General features: G+C 36.9%; 1 protein-coding gene across 4 annotated transcripts in view; it reads right to left on the bottom strand.

The window, feature by feature from the left end:
* Positions 1-27,799, bottom strand: part of CNKSR2 (connector enhancer of kinase suppressor of Ras 2) — a 311,777-nt gene that overhangs the window by 33,606 nt on the left and 250,372 nt on the right. For all 4 annotated transcript variants that reach the window (XM_030305850.1, XM_030305851.1, XM_030305852.1 and 1 more), the window contains 3 exons: positions 22,400-22,467; positions 15,463-15,563; positions 12,332-12,884 (listed from right to left, as the gene is read on the bottom strand). In XM_030305850.1, the coding sequence (XP_030161710.1) occupies positions 12,332-12,884; positions 15,463-15,563; positions 22,400-22,467 (722 nt within the window). The remainder of the gene's footprint in view (positions 1-12,331; positions 12,885-15,462; positions 15,564-22,399; positions 22,468-27,799) is intronic.

The raw sequence follows: 27,799 nt of genomic DNA, 5'->3' as shown, positions 1-27,799 counted from the left end.
CCCCACTCATTCCAAGTTGCTCTCCTCCCTGTTCTTTTTAGAAAAGGCATGAAAAAACCCCTGTGTGTTGGCATTGTTAAAAAACAAGGAAAAAACAGCAGAGATGCTCAAGGAAAAAGATATGAAGTTTAAGTTCAGGGATACCAAGTTGTGGGCTATTTTCTGTCACTGAGAATCCTGAAGTGAATGACTGCTTTAAAATACCCATTTTATAATGTTAGAATAGACTCTAAATTAGGCCAAGAACAACCACAACAATAATTTAAGGAAAAAAATATAGCTAAAGAAGCCATTAAACTCATGGGTGAGAAAGTTTGGAGGTCATTGAATAGATCTTAGGCATTAAGTCAATATATTCTATGAATGATTTACCAAACAAGAAAACAGCACAATAAAAATATCAGATTCAACATCACGGAAGATTAGGGATTATAAATGTGGAATTAAGTGAAAAACTGTTTAAAAAGCTAAGGTTGATATTTCCCTAAAACAGACAATAGAAGTACAACATAATTTTCTGTATTAGGCACTCTGCTAATACTAGATTTTTCCGAAAATTAAACTCCATGTTAGTTTGCTGTAAAATTAGGAAGGATCTTATCAATTATCAAAGACATATTAATCTATGGTCAGTATAATACTATGCCAGTATAGTATTAGGGCCAGTATAGTATAATACTGACCATAGATTAATATTGCTTTGATGATAGTACAAACTGATCATTAATAGCTGAGTAACCAGAATACATTTTCCCCCAACCATAATGTTCAAGGAATGAGCCAAAGCAGAAATAGCTCTAAAAGTGATCTGTTTTATCTATTCTAACCAGTTTTATCACTTTTGCATAAGTGATAAGTACCTTAAAATGAACACAGAATATGATGTGCCATCTCTCAAAGAATCATTTTTATAATATTATTAATTGGTTACTTGGGAAAATGACTGGTACAAGATAACAATGATGCTGCATACTTTAAATTCTTTGTTCTATTCCATGTTATCAGAAAGGAATATCTTTCCTATTTCTTTAAGAGAATTTATAAATTTTTGTTGTAAGTAGACTTATGGAAGAGCTATAGAAGAAAGACTCTTAACATAGTACCTGGTATATAGTAAATAAACAATAAAAAATGTCTGTCAAATATATGAATATGAATAAATGAATACATGCTGAGAACTAATTAGACTATACATTGATACAGCAAACCAAAAGTACAGTATAAAGGTTTAGTTTACATTTTAGTAAGCTACATATAGATATTGAAATGTTAGAGAATCCATGACTAAGAAAGTTAAAGGATTTGTAGCTCTGAACTTAATCCACGAGTTTAATAACTGTCATCCTTACTTTCAAGTATTCTGCAATTTCTCAGAAATTCTGTGAAATAACTCAGAAGGTTCATTTTATTGGCATACTTTGTGCTTGTAATAGAAACACATGCATATAAAATTGTCATATTACATTCCTGAGGTAAGAACCTTCTAGGAGTCCTCAAGTATGAGTTTTAAATATTAAAATACTTTTTTATGACAAGGTGTCACTTTTGCACTTAAAATACATAGTAATAAGCACTGTTTTCTTATGAATGACACAATAAGAGTATTCTTCCATTAAAGGAAAAGTTTTAGAATAAAATAGATTGAGCTATTAAAGCCCAACTAACATGTGCCTATGTCCTAACATAAGAAACACCAGAAGAATGCAGCTAATGAGAACACTGGGAAAAATAAGGAAGATAGTTTAGTAGAAGGGTTAACGTTTTATAATTTAAAGCCAAAAGCTACAGGTAAACTCTGACCATCAGACACAGTGGTTCTGAAGCCAATCTCTGAGTTCTACATTCTAGCTCTTAAGGCTAGACTTGCTACGATTTTTAGCTAGCTGTCTCTGGCTTAGCTGTTTTCAGCACAGAGCTTTGGGATAAGATGACATTATTGGAAGACCTTCATAAAGAAGGGTGGGCAAAAGTCACATGGCACCAAGACATGAGGCAGGTAGGCAAGGAGCTTCTGATCAGTGAGTGTGCGGGTGTGTATAAGAGGGTGTAATTGTGCATGAACAGGCACTATCATTTCTTGCTTCTCACACTTCTCCTCCTATTGTTTTTGAAAAGGTCAACAGGTAATTGCTGCATTTTCTAGGGTGACATATGCTGGGGTTGGGGCTGGGTTCTCAGGTGGTAAGTTATCTCACAAGACTGTTGCTTATATTATAAACTATGATCATATCAAAAAAATTTCTGAGGAAAAACTAACTGAAAACCAACTAAACCATACCTTACCTCCCTACTCACACTGAGTGACAGGAAAAAGATACATGAAGAAAACAAAGTCATATGAGAATTAATTTTTAAAACCTTAACTTTGAACAGAAATTCTGTAGAATAAGGAGAGAGGGTAGCTTTTTGCTTTCACCATTGTTTTATTTATTTAGCAATAAGAAAGTTATTAGTTTTCAATTAAAACAATAAAAGAAAAACATGGGGAAATTTAAAAACTTCCAAGCTATGTTTTATGGAACAATCCTGTTATGTATTAATCTACCATCTTCTAGTAGTTGGTGACCATATGAGGTAGATTTCATATGTAGAGAGGAAAAAGGGGAAGCATTGATGATCTTCAGCTTTCTCTGGCAAGGTAAAAGGAGACTGAACTTAGGACAGGTTCTCACGAAATAAAATAGAAAATTATTCCACTGAGAAACTGACAATATGCTAATAATGACCTGAAGAAACGTGGTTTGCTTTTCTGATATGTGAAAATATTAGCAAGTAAAACAGTGGCTGAACCTAATCAAGTTTCTTGGTAAAACAAAGTGTAAATCATAACTTGTCCTAACTATACTGGTGAGGGCTCATCATCCTTTTATGTGAACTTCAACTCTTACCTGGCCACATCTACTGGTGTGACTCTGTAGCATCTAGAATTCATTCTTTTGCCATTTAAATCTGGCTTCATTGCTTATTAACATTCCTGAGTTTATTTTCCTGGCCAATGCAGGGCTATTGGTTATTCATTCAAGTACAAGTTGCAATTTCAACACATTTTACAAATGAATCAGGATGAAGCTAGGCGGCTTCATCTACCAAGGGGGCCAGCCTTCTTTCCACAGACAGCAGATTTTGGTAGGAAAAACAATTGCCTAGGGGTGCTGGAAGATCTGGTTTCCAACAATGAACTGGTTATCTCTCATGTCATTTTCTCATGGCTTTCGTCTTTGAAATGCAACTAAATCAGGAAGAGTATGGTTTCAGTAGGAGAGAAGGTGACTATAAATGAGCCATACTAAAAAGAGCAGTAATTACAGTTATTTGCATCCCAGCTTTGTGATGTCCAGCATGAAGACAGTATTCTGAACATGCAGTCTTGTCCTTCTCTATAAAATACCCAAATGAGGGGCGCCTGGGTGGCGCAGTCGGTTAAGCGTCCGACTTCAGCCAGGTCACGATCTCGCGGTCCGTGAGTTCGAGCCCCGCGTCAGGCTCTGGGCGGATGGCTCGGAGCCTGGAGCCTGTTTCGATTCTGTGTCTCCCTCTCTCTCTGCCCCTCCCCCCGTTCATGCTCTGTCTCTCTCTGTCCCAAAAATAAATAAAAACGTTGAAAAAAAAACTAAAAAAAAATACCCAAATGAATTTTACAATGGTTTTATTCATGTCTTAAGTCACATGATGGGTAGAACATTAACTTTAGCTTTAACCGTTATATACTAAAATGGAAAGGCATTGGTGACAAAAGGGGTTAGCTATTATTTATTCATTCACTTATTCATTCACTCATCCAATAGTGTCTAGCCTACCATGGCCATATATCATTTTAGGCACTGGGTGTACAAAACAGGAATAAAATCCCTGCTCTTCACAAACTTATATTCTGCTAGGCAGAGATGGAAAATAAATCAGTGAACAATATTTGGTATTGTACTCATAGTGATAAAGCTGTGAAGAATATAAAATGGGGTAACATAGCAGAGAAAGAATGGTGGTGGCTATGGTAGTGAAGCGGCATCTGGGTCAGACTGGGTTGTCAGGGGAGGACTCTGAGGGGAAAATATTTTTTTTTTTTATATATATATGAAATTTATTGACAAATTGGTTTCCATACAACACCCAGTGCTCATCCTAACAGGTGCCCTCCTCAATACCCATCACCCACCCTCCCCTCCCTCCCACCCCCCATCAACCCTCAGTTTGTTCTCAGTTTTTAACAGTCTCTTATGCTTTGGCTCTCTCCCACTCTAACCTCTTTTTTTTTTTCCCTTCCCCTCCCCCATGGGTTCCTGTTAAGTTTCTCAGGATCCACATAAGAGTGAAACCATATGGTATCTGTCTTTCTCTGTATGGCTTTGACAAAGCAGGAAAGAACATCCAATGGAAAAAAGACAGCCTCTTTAACAAATGGTGCTGGGAGAACTGGACAGCAACATGCAGAAGGTTGAAACTAGACCACTTTCTCACACCATTTACAAAAATAAACTCAAAATGGATAAAGGACCTAAATGTGAGACAGGAAACCATCAGAACCTTAGAGGAGAAAGCAGGAAAAGACCTCTCTGACCTCAGCCGTAGCAATCTCTTACTCGACACATCCCCAAAGGCAAGGGAATTAAAAGCAAAAGTGAATTACTGGGACCTTATGAAGATAAAAAGCTTCTGCACAGCAAAGGAAACAACCAACAAAACTAAAAGGCAACCAATGGAATGGGAAAAGATATTTGCAAATGACATATCGGACAAAGGGCTAGTATCTAAAATCTATAAAGAGCTCACCAAACTCCACACCCGAAAAACAAATAACCCAGTGAAGAAATGGGCAGAAAACATGAATAGACACTTCTCTAAAGAAGACATCCAGATGGCCAATAGGCACATGAAAAGATGTTCAGCGTCGCTCCTTATCAGGGAAATACAAATCAAAACCACACTCAGGTATCACCTCACGCCAGTCAGAGTGGCCAAAATGAACAAATCAGGAGACTATAGATGCTGGAGAGGATGTGGAGAAACGGGAACCCTCTTGCACTGTTGGTGGGAATGCAAATTAGTGCAGCCGCTCTGGAATAGAATAGAAACCCCAGAACTAGACCCACAAACGTATGGCCAACTCATCTTTGAGGGGAAAATATTTGAAATGAGACCTTATTGGCAAGGTGTATAAATACATATTTCAGTAAACATATAGAAGGCTGTTGCTATTTGGAATTCTCAAATGTCCAAAGTCAAAAATGAAAGGAGTAGTGAGTGAGTGATAAGAATGTAAAGTGAGGGACATTTCTATTTTAGCTCCTAGGATACAGTTAATATATTATGTTGAAATGTACAAAATTGCCGCTATTTCATCATTTTGACCTATAAAAACAGCAATTCATATGATTCAACTCAATAGCTAGAACTGAACAAAGTTAGGGCATGTAGTCAGGTAAATGTTATTTATTGAGGTTTGCCAGGATTAATTCACTATTTAAGTATTATAATTGCTCTCACTGCCCAAATCCAAATATGCATAAAACCTACATAAATTATATAGTTATAAAAAATTTATTGGAAGACCTACAGTGTGTCAGATATGGAAACTAAGTGCTTTCTGGTATTACCTCATTTGACTCTTACCTAACTTCAAGTACTGCTATCACCTGATGTAACAATGAAGACATTGAGGACCAGAGGTGTTAAATAACTTCATCAGGGGCGCCTGGGTGGCGCAGTCGGTTAAGCGTCCGACTTCAGCCAGGTCACGATCTCGCGGCCCGTGAGTTCGAGCCCCGCGTCAGGCTCTGGGCTGATGGCTCAGAGCCTGGAGCCTCTTTCGATTCTGTGTCTCCCTCTCTCTCTGCCCCTCCCCCGTTCATGCTCTGTCTCTCTCTGTCCCAAAAACAAATAAACGTTGAAAAAAAAATTAAAAAAAAATTCATCAATCATACCGCTTGCCAATGGAATACTACTTGGCAATGAGAAAGAATGAAATCTGGCCATTTGTAGCAACGTGGATGGAACTGGAGAGTGTTATGCTAAGTGAAATAAGTCAGGCAGAGAAAGACAGATACCATATGTTTTCACTCATATGTGGATCCTGAGAAACTCAACAGAAGACCAGGGGGGAGGGGAAGGGGAAAAAAAGTTACAGAGAGGGAAGGAGGCAAACCATAAGGGACTCTTAAATAGTGAGTACAAACTGAGGGTTGATGGGGGTTGGGGGGGAGGGGAAAGTGGGTGATGGGCATTGAGGAGGGCACCTGTTGGGATGAGCACTGGCTGTTGTATGGAAACCAATTTGACAAAAAATTTCATATTAAAAAAAAAAGAAAAAAAAAGAAAAGAAGCAAAAAAAAAAAAAATCATGTCACTTGCAAGTGGTAGAGTCACAAAGCAAGGATTTAAACTGAGGAGGAATATCTCCAGAGAATATATTCTAAGTTCCGATCACTTAGTGTTTAGAGGAAAATATGCTTATTCATTTCAAATGTCAATAATTATTATATCTAACTTGCTATATTTTCAGGGCTACATAATATTTATTTTATTATTTTTTTAATGTTTATTTATTTTTAGAGAGAGAGAGAGAGAGAGCAAGCGAGCATGAGAGAGTGAACATGAGTGGAAGAGGGGCAGAGAGAGAGGAAGAGAAGAATCCTAGGGAGGTTCTTCACTGTCAGCACAGAGCCCGATGCAGGGGCTTGATCTCATGAACTGAGAGATCATGACCTGAGCTGAAATCAGGAGTCAGACACTTACAGGGCACCTGGGTGGTTCAGTCAGTTAAGCGTGTGACTTCGGTTTGGGTCATGATCTCACAGTTTGTGAGTTTGAGCCCAGCATCGGGCTCTGTGCTGACAGCTCAGAGCCTGGAGCCTGTTTCGGATTCTGTGTTTCCCTCTCTCTCTGCCTCTCACCTGCTCATGCTCTCTTTCTCTCAAAAATAAATAAACATTAAAAAATTTAAAAAAAGGATGCTTAACCTACTGAGTCACCCAGGCACCGCAAGGGTTACATAGTATTTATCCCCTTTTATAGATCTAACATTTCGTTAGTGCCAAGACTTAAATGATGTGATGTGATATGGGGTATATGTTTGCATATATATATATTAAAAGAGTGCCACACTGCTTGAACAAATATATTTGAGGATATAACATACATAATAGTGGACAGGCTCATGTGGATAGTAACGATAAGCAGTTTGGTACAGTTTTTTCTTTATGATCTTAAATCAAGGTTAGTCTCAACTATTCATAATCATTTCACTTGCTACTTGGGCATATGATGAAACCTTGGACAATGAAATATGGAGCTAAGTCTGCTGGAAGGATCTAGGAAAGGCTTTCCTTGTTCTTACAGAAAAAGGACTACAGATAGGGTTCTTTAGATATTGGTCTTTGGCTCTCTGGATGCTGTCTTATAAGAAGAGATGCTTAGAGCTATTGGCATTACAGAAAAGTTAAGTGACAGTCTTACACTGCAGAGCCACAAAATTCACTCTGGAACAACCCCACCTCTGAACATCCTGTAAGTTAAGGTAATAATTTTTCCTCATCATCTAAGCCAAAACTGAGGGAGGTATGATTACAAATCCAACCTATAATCAGTATCAGCATTATAGCTAGACCCTACTTTCTATCTAGTCTTTAGGGTTTTATGTCTCTGTAACAGTATTTCTTCAAAATCAGAAAATATGGTATTAAGAGAACATTTGTTTACTACTTTCTAGAATTTTTTGTGTTCTCTATATATACTTTTTACATAACCAGCCAAGAATAATGCCCTTAAACTTCACAAAAGTGACAAAGTTAAGGTTCTCTGCTATTTTTTCTGACTTTAATGCATATTTTTTATTCACATTGCTTATATATCTTTTCCATCTGTTCTTTTAGGCCTGAACTATAATTTAGGATAATATTGATGATTATGCCCTTCTAAATTCTTGGTGCATAATTTATCTTGACAATCAATAAAATAGTAAAAAGTGCTGTAACACTTTTCTTTATTTTCAACTTGCTCCTTTTTATCCTTTAACACAACTTCATATTCTAGGAATATTTTCGCCTTGCCCACATACTTTGTACCTGAATGTTCTTAAAAAAATAAAATTCATAGCTTTTAGAAACTCTTCAGGAAATTACTCTAGGACCCTTAAAATGATTGAAGAGGATTAATCTATATTCTTCTACACTATATTGGCAGTCATTATCTATCCTCTCTGCCTAGATAATTTAAGATATTAGGCCACTGAGCTGCATACTTGGCACAACTCTTAACTTACCAATGCTATGCAAAGGAGGTTAGATTTAAAAAAATAACTTTAAAAACCATTTCTCAGCAAATCTCATTTTGAGAGCATCAGTAAGTATCTTGGCCAGATAACCTGATGGGCAATGTAGCTACAAGGTTTTATCCACCCTCCACCTCCACCCCCACAAACCCCATCCCCCACAGCTGTAGGTTTTGCTATACATTCCTAAGACCAAGCTAATACATGTGTAAATTAAGGGAGAATACTGGTAAGTTATCTCTAAGACAATGAAAAAGAGCACATTATAACTTCATTGAGTACATGGAGGCACCAAGAATGTATAGCTAGTAAAGAGTATTCTTACAACTGCCAAGAGGGAAATCAGCAGGATTAAAGGATAAGGCTTTTGAAAACCTCATCTAAACTGCCTAGTATGGCAAAGAAAAGAGACCTATCCCAAGTAGACTTCAAGCTGTATTAACCAAAACAGTATTTTAGTGTTACAGCAGTTGATTTCAGAATGAAGTATATCTTTATATTTTGTCCCACACTTTAATGATTTATACTCCTTGGAAGTTGCACAGGCTGACATAATTTATAATTTAATATAACTGAGGTATTATAAGGCCCACATCTCAGTAAGCTTCGAAACTGCTAATTGGGATAATAGGAAATTACTTGTCTTCTCCCAAATGCCAGTGAAGTAGGTCAGGATAATTAATATGTAAGCTGGCTTTTAAGTCAAAGGAAAACAAGACAGGTCTCATGTGTGTACTTTTAATACCATCCATTTTACACCAAAATGAGTTCTGCCTGTGAAAAATCATAGTATGATTCAGTTAAATACATGAATTTCAAAATAAGAGAAAAAGTAGTCCAACCATGAGAAGACACAGATTGAAGACTGCTCTAAAGAAGGCTATTATACCTCATAAGCAGGGAAATTGAAAAAAAAAAACACATCTAGATCACCGATTTAGGTACATTTTGCTTTTTAGATTGCTTTGTAAACTTGTAAGCACTGTATAATATAGATCACATTATATAAAGTTAAGGTAAACATAAATGATAAGACAGGGTTTTGGGTGATGACATAATTCTTCATCCTTAAAGCAGAAGATAGGCTATATTTTCACATTTTCTTCCATTACTCCTTCTGCCCACTTGCCTGATACTTTCTAGCTTTAATTTCTTGGTAAGCTGAGAAAAAACGTGTGTACTAGAGACACAAAACTTATGTCCTCTGCAGGTCTGTGCTGGATAAGTGCAAATTCACTATAGTAGGTCAAAGCAAATGCTGGCCTCGAGCATGACAGTTAGTAATACATCCCTGCTTGACTCTAACAAGCACAGGTGCCTGCCAACCTGTGGGCAGCATAGTGAATGCTCTGCGCTGGAAGGCATGCCGTAAGCCTGAGACTGGTGGGATGGCCACAGCTTCTTTCGTGTATATAATTTTTGCTCTGTTGACATAATACCCAGCAGCTTGATTTGAATAATAAGCCTGGAATACTAGGTCCTAATGGCCAACCCAGGGCAGCCATGAACACGACACCCCTTAACTAGACCTTGAAGATTCTTTTGAAAACATGGATTTTAAAGCTGGTGTTTCTCAAGTGAAGTGTTTATCAAATCATACACTTCTAAATATTAAAAACAGTAATGCAGAAAAACCATCATTAGGAAGGCAGACAGACATTCTATTAAATAGAAAGCATCTTCTAGTAGACAACCATGAAACGCATGCTCTGCTGAGAATGGTTTGATGAACATTGACACATCAAGCGAAAGATCTGGGGAAAAATGCCCAGAAAGAAATGGGGCCCTGAAATATAGTGCATGGCCACATTTAGTGAAGCAGATCTGACTGAAATAGCATGAAATGCCCCAAAATATTGAACTGTGAAGACAAAATGTGCAATATTAGATTTATAGACACACTTGCTAAGACTGTTCTGCCTTATCACAGTTATTCCACAAAAAAAGAGACACTGAAAGAGATGGAAAGTACCGAAAAATTGCCCACTTGACTCATTTGGGAACCTGAAGGAAAACCTCACCAATTTAGTAGTGCATGTACAAGGTAAAAATAAATTCAATCAAGAAAACAGCAAAGAGACACTAGAAGAACAAACTCGAAAGCCATCTAACTATAGATGCTCTGTGGGCCCGGGTTTTCCTTTCAGGCCCTAGGATGCGCCTTCTCCTTTCCAGGACTCCCTCCTGCGATGGCCAGAGGGAACTGGGAAGTAGCTGGCTTAAGCGAAAAAGATATCATCGATGACTTCTACCTGTGGCCATGATGATATGTTTTCTGAACAGAATTCTCTATTTCAGAGGGCTGTGCAAATTTCAACACAATTTATCTTAAAATGGCAGAGTTAAAGTATTTTCCCCAATATGTTTGTAGAATACTGAACAAACTTCACATACTTAGTTACAGCAGTTGTGCAGCACATAGATGACAGTCAAAATGAAGTTTCTAACTCATCTTTAGTTAAATTTTAGAAAACAGTATCCTGATTTTGGTAATCATCATAACACTAAAAAATGTATTATCATGCTTGCCAGAAGTCCTACAGAGACCTCACATGGCTCCTAGATATTTCTTCACCAGTCTCTTCCATAATCTCTGATAAATGTGAATGTTGGGAGGGCTTGGCAGGTAGTAGATGGTAATTACCTTTTCCTGCACCAACAGTATACCTTTTGTAATGCTCCTTATGGAGATTATGGCCAACATACACTTCACATGGAAACTGCTTTAACATATGATTTTTATTACCAGCAACTCATATTTTCATGGTATAAGATATAATTCTCCTTAAATAAGGCAATGAAGACCATAAAAGGAATTCTACTGGATTTTCTTGCTAATAATCTCCAAAGTGACTCTCATTTTAAATGAGCCAAGTTTAACATGGGCATGAGGATACTGACCTGCTGGCCCTCTGTGAGCTTTGAACTGTTTTTCCAATTGTGAAGAAGAACTTACAGTAATATATCCCATAATCAAAGTCTCGTACACTTACAAAATGGGTGGATGACTATAGTCTGCTTATATCCTTTAAAAAGGGAAGTCTAATGCCCTGGTGGGAACAAATCAGAAACTGTGGTTTCATCAACACTAGCTTGGGTCAGCTGCACTAACTGGCCCAAACTTCATTTTGAATAAAGACATGCAAACAGTTTTATACTACTTCTTTAATACTGTACTTTTTTATTGGGGGGGAGGGAATTTTTACATTTAGGACTTACAGCCAAACCTAGATTTTCTTTCTAAGTAAGGTAACTGAGTTCTAGCCTTTCCCTTAAACTAGCCTGGGTTTCTGGACTGGTGTATCACATTAATTATAAACAGATGCTTGGTAAGGCATGTTGGATAAAGAACTTGAGAATTAGTAAACATATTCTTAATGCCAAAAAGTCAGAGGACTACTTAATTGACTTTGTCTCTCTTCAAAGTTGATTCACATAAATTGAGTTTTGTAATTAACATATATACCAAGAAAATAAATAAATGCTTTTGGCAAACTGGTTTCTAGAAACAATTTTGGCCATTTGGAGTTGACAGAAATGCTATTTGAAATTTCTTCTTGGAAACTCTTTTGAATTTTTCCTTTAAATCTTTTAATAGTGAAAAGGGAAGTTGTATATGTATGTGTGCGTATATGTGTGTTTCTGTGTTCACTTACGTATTCAACCAAGGTTCTGCTAACACCGTGCTTGAAGCATTTAGTTTCTTAACCCAAACTCAGGGGGCAATGACTATGGACCAAAGGGATGATATATACAAGGGAGAAGAAAGTGGATAAGAGGTAGGAGAAAAAGAAATGACTATCATTAACCTTACAAGGAAAATGGGTAACTGGAGAAAAGCATTTGCTCTAGCTTTGGGTGTCCTGGGATATAGGCTTCATTATCCACCTTTCTCCCCCCCATGTTACTCAATTTCTGAAAGTAAAACGGCAAAGGATACCTAACGTCCTGTGCAGCAAGACTATTATTTTAAGAAAAAAGGGAAACAAAATTCTATTTTCTTAAAATAAGAAGTTTGAAAAGGTTAGGACTCTGTGTACACAGGCTAAGGATCTCCAACATACTTACTTTTGTCTCCTATGTTTTCCCCTGCTGCCTCCCCTTCCTCCTCCTCCTCCTCCTCCTCCTCCTCTTCCTCCACCTCTGTGGGCTGCACGTCATCCTGTGGGTCACAGGCACTAACGGGTGCGTTCAGACAGCAGTGGTTGAACCCGCTATCTCGAGGCAGAGTAAAACTTCGAGGTTTGCCCCCATTTCCATTTAACACTTGCATCCTCTCACTCTCAGCCAAGGGGTACGGCCCATAGTGATCCTGTAGGTGGCACTTCTGAGTTGGAAGGGTGGACTGCCGCCTGTGCTCTGGGGAGATGGCCGCGGAGTCAGAGAAGACAGAATCCTCCAGGGGCAGAGTCTGAAGATAGTGTAATCCTGAGCTTGTCAGGGGCGTCTCGATTAAATCCTGCCAGGAGCGGCGCTGACTGGCTGTCTTGCGAATGGGGGACATAGCACTGCTCCCAGTCACTTCCTGGCGAAACTCTTCATGGGAGGACTGTGACTGAGAGGTCTCTGTGGAAGAGAGCCGGCTGTGTTTTGCTTCCACGTAAGGACTGGCACAACTCATCTGTGGAAAGGAGCCTCTGATCAGTCTCTACAGAAAATAACAGACTACTTCTGTTACCAAGGAACACATTAGATTTCTAACAGTTAACATTTACCAAATTAATGACTAGTCAAGTTTACAGACATCTCAAAGTTAGGCCCAGCTGATATTTTAAGAGACTGAGATGTGGAGTGTTGAAATGCACCTATACCAGACTCTCATGAAAAGTCTGACATATTAACATGCAAAGTTGCACAACAGTGAAGCATAAGAAAATTTGAGTGCTTATGTAAGAAATATTCAGCAACTAAGAAAAATATGAAGTTTAAAAAATCTCTAGGAATTTAAAACCCTGAATAATTGCTGCCAAATTCATATTTCTGGATTTTGTGGAGTTTGGGGGTGAGAGCAAGGAGAGAGGCTTTTGGATGTGAAAAGAAGGTGCCTATAATCGGACAGAACCCCTCCTCTTCTTCATAGGTGAATGAATCCTCCTATGGGCCCCAATGAAAGGTGTTCTTGTGGTCTTTTCAATTTGTGGCACTTTGTAGAGTTAAACATACAGGCAAGGTGAGATTATACTCTGATGGGGATGAGCATCTGCCTTGGGCATGGGCACCTCAGGGTACATAAACACAAAAGAAAAATGGAATATTTCTATTCTTGGAATTTAAAGTTTGGGAGTATATATTATAGTACAAAGTACAACCAAGAAAATGGACTGGCATCAAGTGAATGCTGTAAAAGACTTGCAGGTGCCCCTACTGGGGACAAGGCTTACTCTAGCTCTTGGGGCTAACAGATCAGCTCTGGCTCCTTTCTGGCAGGAGGAGTTGAATTTGTCAAATGTGATCCAGGCAAATGGGGCTCAGGTGGTGGCCAGGACAAGCCTGGCTGAGGTAAAAGCACACGCTGCCCCTCTGGGTAAAGGAGAAGTTAAATGGCATCTTCTGGGGGCAGTTTATCTTCCCACATGTTAATAACAATGTAAATAGCTTCCTTCTTGAAATTCACAAGTTGCTATGATTAAAGAGCTGTTCCCTGAAGCTGCATTTTCCCTTTCTTCCTCTTTTATAAATATTTAAAAGGAATTATTCAGGCCCTGATGTTTTAGGCAAAGAGGGAAAATATGATATAAACTGTATCTTGTCACTGACTTCACGATTTCATTTCTATAGCTCATCCTTGCATTCTGTTACACTCAGCATTTATTAAAGAAATGTGCATACATATTAGGAACAATTCTTAGCTAAGAGACATTGACATCAAACACTGTTATTAAAAATGTGGCTTCCCTTTTAGTTATTAGTCAAAAGGACCCATTCATTTATTTCAGAAATATTTATTTATTCATTTCAGAAATATTTATTAAGCACTTAATAAATAAGTGCCAGTGCTGTGCTAAGCCATGGGGATGTGTAGATGAATACAGCAGGCCCACAGTCTAGTCTAGTGAGCTGTTTGTAGTCTCAGATATTCTGATTTAATGTCTGGATAGGGTCTGAACATCTGCATTTCTAAAATGTTACAGAAGTGATTCTTATGCACAGCCAAGGTTGAGAAATGGCCTAGAATTTTATCAACATCTTGTGTAGCGTCTTATTTAAAATCCTCTAGAGTAATATGGAGGTGTAATTAGGTTGAGTGCTGTTGTCACCTAAATTCAGCTTCCATTTCCTATGTGGAAGACTCAGTCCCAAGATAGCCAGAATTAACTCTTATGACGCTGTAACCATGCAATGTATTGTCAAAACTGGGAGATTACTGAGATGCTCTTAGTAGTTCTGATGGGCCACGGGCATAAAGTGGGATAGTCTCAAGCAAACTAGGACAGTTGTTTACCCCATTAAAAGATTATAAACTACAGGCTATACACAGAATCATTTACACAGGTTTAAGAAGTCTGGAGCACCATATAAACGCATACATTAAACCAGACCCCATGACTATCTGAAGAGCTATCTGTCAAAATATGTTTAATATAGATATAATATTAATTTTTATGAGTCATTTCTGAAGGATATAGGAATGAACTTTATTAGTGTGGGATACATAAAGCCCATTTATATATCTTTTTCTAAGAAAACTTATTTTTGTTGCTGATATTTCCAGGAAGGCTACTCTGACACAAACAGGATTTTTTTTTTTAATTTTTTTTTCAACGTTTATTTTATTTTTGGGACAGAGAGAGACAGAGCATGAACGGGGGAGGGGCAGAGAGAGAGAGGGAGACACGGAATCGGAAACAGGCTCCAGGCTCTGAGCCATCAGCCCAGAGCCTGATGCGGGGCTCGAACTCACGGACCGTGAGATCGTGACCTGGCTGAAGTCGGACGCTTAACCGACTGCGCCACCCAGGCGCCCCCAAACAGGATTTTTTAAAATAAAACTGGGCAGATATTACGCCTGGAATCTGTGGTGACTGTTTCTCCTGATTAAATAGTCTTTGCATACTAAATTTTTTCCCCTTATTGTTTTTAGACTCCTTATGTTCTTTCCTCTTAGGGAACCTGAGGTCTGACGTGCAATTCACTACATGGGGATATTTTGGGTCAAAGAATCTGATACTAAATAATGTCCATTCCTGTTGGCAACTTACAGAGGGAGGTCGTGGGTATGTGTCGTAAGGGGGCGGAGGGCTGTCCTGTTTGGGTGTTGATGGAGTATCTGCTTCTTCCTTGTCACTCTCACTCCAGTAATCTGTAAATTCACACACACAGATACAACATTCTATTAAATATTTCTAGCCATATTTTCATTCTATTAAATATTTCTAGCCATATTTTCATTCTATTAAATATTTCTAGCCATATTTTCAAGAACACACACTACCAGCTAACACAAAGACATTTAAATTCCACTCCTATACCCTGCTCCACAGCACCCACTACTCCAGGCCCACAAACTTTTATTTTCAGCTGGGTGTTCAAGAAGAAGGAAGAGTGCAATCACTTAATTCCAATAAAGCATGCAATTATACATAGCTATAATTTTAAGGAGTTAAGAAAAAGACACTGCAGAAGTCAAGTCAGGTTTAGGGTGCTTTAGATTCCAGGCCAAGTTATTCTGATGCTTGAATTAGTGAATAATAACACATGATGCCTCTTAAAGGTGTATCATTTTACCCTAAAGGTGAACACTCAAAGAAAAGCAATATATATACAACTGTAGATCTCTACAGATATAAACAGCTCCAAAAATAATGTTCTCAATTCTCTTTTCTGGCTCCAATTCACTGGTTATCTAACAATCACTGTTTCCAGAGTCATGCTGACATGACTCTCTATAACACGATACTCCCACCTCTACTTGGAAACACATGGCAAACCTTGATTCTTGCCAAATGCAAAAGGGCAAATTTGCTGATGTGGGCTGCAAGTTCCAAACTTCTAGAACTACTTAAAAGGGTAGAAAATGTAAGCCGCTAGACTTGGCAGAGCTCAGGCAAGAGGGAAAGGAAAAAATTTTGAGACATAAATTAGTTGAGTAAGTAAAATACAGCACAAAGACCAATAATCAGTACCCGTTCCACTAATAACGCAACCACTCTTAACTCTGGGTTAATTCCTTATGAGATTTACGAGGAAAAACCTGTAAGTATTACCCATTTTTATTCTTAAAAAATCTAAATCAAAAGAACCATCATTAGGCTTAACTGATAATCAGATTTAGGTGAAAAAACTATGGCACATACTTTTACAGGAACCTCTTTCCACCCAGGAATCTTTTACTGTAATATTTATATATATTTTCCTTGTGGTGCTTATGAATAAGTATAGTTAATATTTATTGAGTACTTACTATATGCTGCACATACTTTTATAGGAACCTCTCTCCACCCAGGAATTATATATATTCTTATATATAAAAATTATATAATATTTATATATATTTTCCTTGTGGTGTTTATGAATAAGTATAGCTAATATTTATTGAGTACTTACTATATGCTGAATAGAAAGTAGTAGAGCTGGGATTTGAGCTAAGAAATAGCCTTGCCCTAAACCTTGGAGGGCTATCACTGGGACTCTTTTGAATGACACACTGGGAGAGTTTAATTTGACATATATTCATGATGCTTTGAGCCCTCCTCCTCCTGCTGTTCTGTAACTCTGGCTATCATGAAAAGAAATTCTTTAGCAGTGGAGATTATTACATTCAGGCCTCAAAATACAAAAACTTTGAAAATGCTATTCCTATTTTAATTATTCCCTTTGACTAAAAGATAAGCAGAAACTACTTAATCTAAATTTGTGTCTGGTATTTATAATGGATCATGCTGGTGACAGCTAGTATACTAAGCTTCCTCTCAAATATGAATTGATATAGTTGCCCAGCGATGTACACAACAAACAATGGTGGGAAAAGCATGAACTATATACCTGGGCAGATGGAGGTTCAATTCTTGGTTGTACCACTTACCATCTCTGTGCTCTTGTGATGGTTACTAAACCAGAGTCTGTTTTGTCATCTGTAAAAGGGGGCTAATAATAACTGACTTTCAGAGTCGTGTATATGTGTGTTTGGGGGTGGGTACTAAATAAGGTAATACATATTCAAGTGCTTTGCACCTTGAAAGCACTCGATATTAGGACCCCTGATTTTCTTTGGTGGATTTATAGGTAGCATTCTAGGACAGTCTGACCCAGATCACAGAGGAGGTAAATGCCTTGTGTTTATCTTCTTGGACATCAGTTTTTTTTTTCTCGTAGCAAGTTCCAGCAATGAAAAGTGAATTCTGTAGCTCTGGGATCTGGGTTAGGCAGTTTTGTCGGAGTTTGAAATACTATAAGGAAGTCATTGCTGGAGGTGAATGGAATAAGCACCACCCCATCCCAACCCTAAGCAGTGGTTTGCCAAGATCACTTTGCTCTTACCTTTCCCACTATTTCCTGAAACTATGGCACCTGTGTTGAATTTCTCCTTGACCTCTGTACTGATACCTTGGGGGTCTCAAGGAATTAGAACCTCAAGGGGCCCTTAACAGCATGCTGAGAAGGAGATGGTCACCATTTTATCAAGATCTCTATAGCTATCACTACAAGTGACAGATGTGGGAGATTCTCTCTGCTTTCCCACCTCAGCTAAATTAGGGAGAATTCTAGTCCACTACTTGATGTAATTTTTGGTTTACTAAAAAGCACCATCAATCTATAGCTTATTTGGGTTGCCGAATAAAAGACTGAAATTCCCCTTTGTAAATTAACTTCATTTCTCACAGTAAGTTGTAGGTCTTTGAGAGAGCAGTGACAGAGAAGAACCTACATAGAAAACTCAGTCAGTCTTCTTTTGGGTTTGTGTGGAAAATTACAAGCACATTGTTTGCTCAAGAGGCTGAAATGAGTTTGATTTTCATTCTATGAGCAAATTAATTTATTTTTCTTAGCTTTCCATTTAGCAAAAATAAATGGATACTTTTAATGTCTTGCAGTGATATTCAATATTATATGTAACTAATCATGAATAAATAGTGCCATCAGTAGAACAGGAAGATTTCCACTTTATTCTCATGTTGATACAAAAGGATAATTTGAGAAACTTAACAGAAGACCATGTGGGAGGGGAAGAAAAAAAGAGGTTAGAGAGGGAGGGAGCCAAAACATAAGAGACTCTTAAAAACTGAGAACAAACTGAGGGTTGATGGGGGGTGAGAGGGAGGGGAGGGTGGGTGATGGGTATTGAGCAGGGCACCTGTTGGGATGAGCAGTGGGTGTTGTATGGAAACCAATTTGACAATAAATTTCATACTAAAAACAAAAGGATAATTTGAGAAAAATGACTTTTTCATCTAGAACTACCAAAAAATACAATATATTTCATTCATTTTTATGTGATTAAAGCTTTAGGAAGACATTGTGTGACTGAAAATAATGTGTCATGAATGTCTGACTTGCACGTGGAAAAATATAGAAAAATTATTAATAGGCAATTAGCCAAATTTTGATCTTCATGTAATTTAGTGTAACCCTGTTTTCTCTAAGTACAACAACAAATAATGAAAGAGAAGCCCACATCCTTTACACTTCTGGAGCTAAAGATACTAATTCATTAAACTTTTATTTAAATCAATGAAAGAAGGGGAGGGTGGGTGATGGGTATTGAGGAGGGCACCTTTTGGGATGGGCACTGGGTGTTGTATGGAAACCAATTTGTCAATAAATTTCATATATATATATAAAAAAAAATAAAAAAAATAAATCAATGAAAGAGTCACTTTGAAGCTGCAATGGATATTTAAATAAAAACAGTGTTTTGGAGTTACTCCTTTGCATGTTTGTGAAATATTCCCAACCCTCAACCACCTATATTTTGTATGAAGCTTAACTTCAGTACTGAGAACAGTACTCGGAAGATGTCAAATAATTCTACAGAAGTGTGGAGTAGACACATGCATACAGTTGTTTTCTATATAGAATACCATGAGACCTAATGGAGAAGGTAGGAAGTCTATTATGTTTCTGACCTATGTTAGAGTGCCTGAGAAATATACACTCTACGTGGAAAACTAAATTATTTCAGATATTCTGGTTGCAATGTGCTAGCAAGGGAGACGTCACTTGTTAACTCTTATAAGCTTCTGCCAGTGATGGTCTACTACTGCAGAAGGTACTAAAATATGCACTCACATGCCAGACCAGCGCATCATGAATCCATGCATTGAATACTTATTGGAACCTGTATGTACGGTATAACTTACCAGTTCCTTAATCCATAATGATATATGGCTATATAATACCACGTACAAAGAAAATTAACTAAAATAAAGACCATGCTAAACTTCAAAATAAGAAAGTTAAGCTTGAGAATTCAAGATTCCTTCTTTATGCAAACCGAGTTTTTCAAAGATTCATTTCCTATCAGTATACTGTCTACACTTTTAATTTTTGCATCTTAAAAAAATCAGAAACAAACCTATATGCACCTATAAAATACAGTTTTTTTTATGCCTTTAAAAAATGTGAGCAGGAAGGCTAACAGATTTTTTAGTAGTCTTAACACAATTTTAGGCCTATAAATTAAGTTGAAGTATGAAAAGTTTAAACAAACTTAAGTAAACTTTTAACAATGAACAAATGTGGCTTAATAACTGGCCTGACACCCCATAGTCCTGGCTGGGATTCACCTGTGCACCCTGATTTGATGGAGATTGTTTCCTCATTATTTGTGGAAGTATCCATGCTGCTTCCACTCCCAGGAATGTTTTGTCACTTTCTATTTTTTAGACATTTATTATTATTTTTGAAACACAGAAAGAGAGTACAAGCAGGGGAGGGGCAGAGAGAGGACACGCAGAATCCAAAGCAGGCTCCAGGCTCTGTTGACAGCAGAGTTCATGGTTTGATGCAGAGCTTGAACCATGAATTGCGAGATCATGACCTGAGACGAAGTCGGATGCTTAATCAACTGAGCCACCCAGGTGCCCCTTTTTGTTACTTCCTATCTACTTCATTCTCATCCTGTGAGAATAGGTTCAAATAATGGAGTCAACATAAAGCCTTTCCCCACTCCCTTCCTGGAAGCAATCTCTCCAGCTTAATTTCCACAGAACTTGATTTGTACTTTCTTACATTTCATTTTCTGTATTATATTAAGAGGATCTTTTCTACTAGAATTCAGTGTAATTTCAGGCAGGATGGGCGCCTATTTCACCTTAAGTCAATCAGCGTGCTAGTTGAAGGCCTTACACAGAAGCACTTCATACTGAATAAAATATGTTCTCTTTCTCTCTACTGCTGACTTTACATCAGCCTCACTGATCAACTTCTCTAGCAAGTTATTTCCTCATTAATTCTGCCTCTTTCCCAGGTTTTTAAAAAAATTTTGCATCCACTTAGCAAATTTTTAAAAAATCAGTTTCACATTGTGCAACCATTAGTACTGATTGGCTTTATGTTGTTCTTTAATTTTTTTTCTGCTGCTCTTCAATTTTTCTTAAGCAATTTCAAGTGTGTATCTTTTTTTAAATGTTTACCCATTTATTTTCAGAGAGCATGTGTGCACAAGAGCGCTTGAGTGGGGAGGAGCAGAGAGGGAGAGGGACAATCCCAAGCAGGCTCTGAACTGTCAGCGCAGAGCCGGATGCCAGGTGAGAACCCACGAACACGAGAACATGACTTAAGCCGAAATCAAGAGTTGGAGGCTCAACCGACTGAGGCACCCAGGTGCCCCTCAAGTGTGTATCTTTGATATCCTCAACAAGATGATATATTCCTATTGGCAGGAACCATGTTTTGCATTTTCTTTGAAATCTTCCTGCCCTAAGTCCTCACCCTTCACTGCCTTACTCATCCCCATTCCCTCACCCATGGCTCTAAACCAGGGGTTGGTAAACTGTGGCCTGCAGGCCAAATGAGGCTCTCTGCCTATTTTTATATGGTCTGTAGATCAAGAACAGTTTTTACATTTTTAAATGGTAAAAAAATCAAAGGAAGAATAATTTTTTGAAATGTAAAAAATGATATGAAATTTCATCCCACTGTCCATAAGTAAAGCTTTATTACAGCCCAGTCAGAATCCTCATGTGTGTACAGCTGCTTTCATACTATAACAGCAGAGTTGAGTAGTTTAGACAGAAATCTTATGGGCCTGCAAAGCCTAAAATATTAACTATTTGGTTTTTCACAGAAAGTTTCCCAACCCCTGCCCTAAACATTTGCTGACAGATTGGTTTTGGGATCTGGATATCTACTTTAGATATCTCTAACCTTCAGCTTTTAGATGTTTAGAAAAGTTTTGCCTGAGGTTTTACTTTGAGAGGGAACACAAGGTTTTTAGAATTTCCACATAAACAAATAGTCTATGCCCACTGGAGACACAACTAGAAATAAGTTTGTATATATATATATATATATATCAATCTGTAGAATTCTTTCAGCTTTAGGAAGCCTCAAAAGATTTCCAAAAACTGTTGATGCTTCCAAGGGATATACAATAAACACTTTTTGGAAATGTAAAGCAACTTCAGAATGGTGACCACAGCTTTCATTAAAATTTAAATCTGTATAATGACATTGTGTTTTGTATATCTGAGGTGAATACTGAGGCAAGATCCATAAGATCACAGAATTACAGAGTGACAGAACTGAAGAACATAACCAATTGAGATAATTTATGGAAGGAGGAATCATCCATCTGAGCTCTTTGCATAAAAGTCCACTTAAATGTCTATGACACCACTAAACAGAAAAAAAAGAAACCTCACCAACAAGGACCTGGACTCTAGTCGATATTTAGGACCAATTACAGATTTTTAAATTTGTAAGATTTTTGTCCTCCATTGGAAACAGACTGAGAGAGACAGCAACAAACTCCACATCAGCTGCTCCAAAAATTTTAGAATTTATTCCCCATCTGTTTAATTTACTAAACCTCACCTTTAAGATGGTATGGTTTGGATTCAAAGTGCAAAAAAGAAAAATAACTACAGCCTGATATATGCATTTTCACTTAACTGATAGTAGTGAATCACTGTATAGGATAACAGCAGAACAAAACAAAACAAAAACCCCAGAACTGTAAAAAAAAAATTCCTTTACCTTGTTCTTGCTTAATCCTCTCTCTTTCTGCATATCCTGCAGTCAGCATGTTGATTCTGTTAAGCCACCTGAAAAAGCAACTATTAAAATCAGTAACACTGCAATTGAATTTCCTATATTTTACTTTTAAAAAATATTTATTTTAAGGATAAAGAAGATGTGGTATATATACAATGGAATATTATTCGGCCATAAAAAAGAATGAAATCTTGCTATGTGCAACGGCATGGATGGAACTAAAGTATATTATGCTAAATGAAGTAAGTTAGTCAGAGAAAGACAAATACCATATAATTTCACTCCTATGTGGAATTGAAGAAACAAAAGGAATGAAGTGGGTAAAAAGAGAGACAAACCAAGGAACAGACTCTTAACTGTAGAGAACAAACTGATGGTTACCAAAGGGGAGGTGAGTGGGAGGATGGGTAAAATAGGTAATAGGGATTAAGGAGGGCACTTGTTGTGACGATTCCTGAGTAATGTGCCGAATTGTTGAATGACTATACTGTACGCCTGAAAGTAACACTGTATGCTAACTATACTGGAATTAAAATTTAAAACTTAATAAAAATGTTTATTTTAAAATGTTTAAGAATATATGAGATAATTCTACATAAAAGATGTGTTCTTTGCTATTCTTGACACATCGAGCTTTCAATGAGCTGTATAATTTGCTGTGGTATAAATTGCTGCCACACTACAGATGATATTTCGATAGAAAAGTCTTAAGCAAACCTGTAAATATATGTAATATAGAGGGTTTTAAGATGATCGGAGCCCTATCATTTCTGTTGCTCCAAATTTAGAAGCAGTCCAAATATTTCTGCTGTTTGTTTCTTCAGAACAAATGCTCTTTTAATATAATATATACTGATGAGAAAAAAAGTTATGGACCTTGCCGGTCAAAATAAATTTCACTATGAAGTATTAGTTTTGATGAAAGTTATTTAAGTTTAATGTTCCAGGGGGAAACACATCTTGGGAGTACTTTGGAAATTTGTCTCTAAATACAATTTGTTTTCTAAAGACCAAATGAGCAAATACAATTTTAACCTCTATTTAGATCTTAAAAACTTATTTCCATGAACAATAGTAACTTAAAAATAAATCTTAGTTCTTTCCTCTCTCAGTAGTGATGCTATTTCCAGTGTTTTAATCTCTATCTTTTGTTCCACCAGGTCTCTCCCTGTGTTAGTTATTCCAGCTCTTTATACTCTACCAGATGATCAAATCACAAAATCTTTAAATTAACCTGACAATTTCCCATTAGCCTATTCTGAGGTATGATCCATATATAATTTCCGAAATCAGAAATTGAGGAAAAACCCCTCTTTCAAACTACCTCAAATTTGGAATCAATAGTATAGTTAACATCATTAAACTGTGGAATAATCTGATCAAGATATATTTTTAAGAAAAAATTGTTTGAGAACTTTTTCTCCCAAGAGCTTATCTACTGTGTCAAATGAAAGATGATGCTTTTTTCAGTGACTCATATATTTCATCATTTATGCCCAGTAGTATTAACTGTGCAACAGATAGTTAGAATATCTTGGAAAGGGAGGAAAGTTGTGTCTCTAATTGACAAAATCACATCCATGGAAATTTAAACTTCAATGTTAAGAGTAAGTCACCTAAAACCCAACTTTATTTTGAGAAAGCCTACAATGTAATTATCACCTCAAGTATTTTGGGGAAGTGAAGAAGGGAGTGGAACATAAAGGAAATAAAATAAAGATTGAACAAATAAATTCAGTAGCATAGTATACAGCCACTCCAAAAAATTACAAATTATAAGTTAATAAGTCAACTTCATGATGAGTAACCTTTAAAAAATGACTCTAATCTTAGTAAAAAGGTCAAAATTGAAATTTAGTTTATAGGTCATTTGTAGTGAGAATGGGGTTGAATTTGTACTACAAGACAAATCTTAGCACTCTTAGGAAAGATGTGCCTGGCGCTTTTGGGGTGAAAATGATGATACCAGTACTACAGGAACATATATTAGTGAATTTTAATGAAGTACCTCAAATTGACTATTATTTTTTAATATAGATAAACCTAGACATTGTTTTATTTATTTTTTATTTTTTATTATAATTGATTGTCAAATTGGCTTACATACAACACCCAGTGCTTCTTTTTTTTAATGTTGATTCATTTATTTTGAAAGAGAAAGAAAGCGTGAGCAGGGGAGAAGGGCAGAAAGAGAGGGAGAGCATTCCAAGCAGGATCTGCACTGTCAGCACAAAGCAGGATGTGGGCCTCGATCCCAGTAACTGAGATCATGACCTCAGCTGAGATCAAGAGTCTGATGCTTAACTGACTGAGCCACTCAGGTGCCCCCCCCTCCTTTTTTCTGAGAGAGAGAGAGAGAGAGAGAGAAAGAAAGAGAGAGAGAGAGCGCAACTGTGCAAGGGGCAGAGAGAGAGACAGAAAGAGAGAGAGAGAGAGAGACAGAGAAGTGGGACTCACCTGGGGCTTGTGTTTTTTTGTTTTTTGTCTTTTTTTTTTTTTTTTTTACCCTAAGCGGGACTGGAGCTCATCTGAAACGGGGCATGAGCTCACATGAAGCGGGGATCATGCTCACCTGAAGTGGGGCTCGTGTTCACCTGAAGCGGGGATCATGCTCACCTGAAGCGGGGCTCAAGCTCACCCAATGTGGGACTTGAACTCACCAACTGTGAGCCGAAGGCAAATCTCATCTTAACGATGAGAACCCCTCATATTGACTATTATAAAAAATATCACTGAAATTTCATTTTGTCAGAAGTTTAAAGAACAATGAGGTCTTTATGAGATGAATTAGGAAACTAAGAAAAAGGCTTCTTTGATTTTTCAGTTCAACAAATTTACTAAGTGCCTGCTATATGCTGAACAATGAGCTATGTTTTGGGGGCACAAAAATGAATAAGACATAATTCCTGCCTTCAATGAGTTCCAGAATTGCTAAATGTCATAAAACAATTGAAAAATTAGCCTACTTTTAGGAAGAAAAATTCTGTTCATGATAAAAACTCTGCAGAAAGTATGTGGATAAACTCAGGTCAGTGTGCATAGGCACAAAAGGCTGAACACTACACAGTCGTTGGTGCTGTCTTCGGTAAACTTGTCCTCAAGGCCTCAACTAGAAGAGGCTTACCTATATACTTGCTGCAGTATAATTTGGTATTTATAGGCCATTATAAACAGCAGATACATATGCATTAACTGAGTCAGGTAATATTTATTGAGAACCTATGTCTACAAGGTACTGTTATTCTAAGCTCCAAGGATAGAGAGAAACCAAACAAAGTGCCTGCCTTCTCAGGAGACTACATCTTAGTGAGGGCAACAGATAATAAACAGGGATACAAATAAACATATGTCAAGTAGTGTCAAGTGCCATTTACAAAAATAGCAACGTAAAAAATTAGAAAGTCAAAGGTGCTAAGGATGGGGGGGTGGTTAATTTAAGAAAAGGTGGTTAGGGATACAAGCACTGAATTCAGTGATGGGGAAGGGCTTTGATATGAGGTCCACATTCAGCACCTTATCCTGTCACTGATGCTTTAAAACAAGACAATATAGGTAAGGGGATATTGAGCCTTCCCATGAAGCTATCAATAACTAACAAAGAATAATGTATTGAGAGGAAAAAAATGAGTACGAACTATGGGAAAAATGTCCAAAGAGTAATTACCAAATAGAAATGAGTGAATCCTCACAATTATAAAGACCTAAGTGCTGACATAATAAGGAATATATAGGCCAAATGAATTCAGTAAATAAGTCTCAGAATACTTGAGAAACATGATATTTTGTTTTCTTCCCACAGATTTCACAAAGACTGGCAAAAATTTTTTTTTCATGTTTTAATGCTCATTTCTGAGGAGGAAACAGATGGATGGTGGGGGGGGCCTCCAAAGTATTTTTGCAAATTACCTCACAATCAAACTTACAGTTGGTCAAAAAATAGAAGGTGAGATTTAAATATTTCACGCTTGTGTATATGTATACATATATATGTATATATATATGCATATATCTGGGTATATGTATATACATACATATATTTGGGTATATACAGGTACATGTAATTAAATTTACTTTATATCTCTTGTCAAAACTTGCACTATATTTTTAAAATGTATATGATAGTTTTTTGGAAATTAAGAAATAACCAGATAAAGCTTATAGCTATGATTAGCATAATTATAATATCATAAATATAAAATCTCTGAAGACTTAGGTACATTCCTTTAAAAGATTATATATAGCATGAACCAACACCCAGATTATCTTACTGTTAAGTAACAATCAGGTTCCTGAACAAAATCTTTGGAGGGGATCTCTCCCAACCTCTAATCGTCTATTTATTTACAGCACTGATGTCCCTCCCGTCTATTAACAAGTAATTTTTAAGAACTTGCCTATTGAAAGTAGACATTGGGAATATGATTATAAAAAAAAAGAAAAATAAAAATATAAAAGTCCATTATACTTAAAGTTTTAAAAAAATTCAGTATTTCAGGACAATTTAATTCTGAAGTTTCTAGTGCACCATAGCAAGGCTTACATAAAACGGCACTTTTAAATGTATGATGTGGAGATGACATATTTGATCAGTTTCACATTTTCACTTTGACTCATTGCTTAGAAAAAACAACAAAAACAACAAAAACAACAAAATGGGTTTGCTTTAGCTTCTATGATATCCTGAATCAGATACATCTATAGGATTATTAGGGAAGAGCAGTGACATGACACACTTTTGAAGTTATTGCTAACACAGGGCAGGTAGAGACCAGGCATGGTTTCGTACTTCATAAAAAGACCATGATTAGCATGTTTCATGAATAATTAAATCATGTTAATTTTTAGAGATGGTTGTATTCTAGTGTATCCATCTTGTAAAATAGGATAATGCTCATTTTTACCACTTATTTTCTGTTTGGTCATGATGTAAACCCCTCATATTCATCCCAAAGGCACTGTGCTCAACATGTGATAAAATAAATAGTGAATAACTAGAACAGGAGAATTATAAAATTATTAAAACAAAAAATAGAGTATCACAACTTCTCCTTACCCCATGAACATGTGAATAAACATTTTCATTTTGAGAACAAATTAAGGAGAAAAAGCTCTCCAAATTCCAATTGCCTAGTGTGAAATGTCAAGAATGGTAATGTACATCAAAAGAAGATTTTGGGAAGTACAAGAAAGACTCAGTTCCCTTATTAATAATAAAACATTTTATCAAGTGTTCTCAACACTTTTGTTTGCCATTTCCTTGTATTCATATCCTTGCTTTAGGACAAACCATGCCTGTACTCCCAAGTGTCAAAACACCAAGATCATTTATAAAAGCATATTAAGTGTTCATTTAGTGTGCTCAAGTACATTTATAAAGTTGCT

The sequence above is a fragment of the Lynx canadensis genome, chromosome X (assembly GCF_007474595.2).
Source record: "Lynx canadensis isolate LIC74 chromosome X, mLynCan4.pri.v2, whole genome shotgun sequence".
Lineage (NCBI taxonomy): Eukaryota > Metazoa > Chordata > Mammalia > Carnivora > Felidae > Lynx > Lynx canadensis.
The sequence above is the reverse complement of the archived record's forward strand: the minus strand, read 5'-3'. Positions and strand labels throughout refer to the sequence as shown.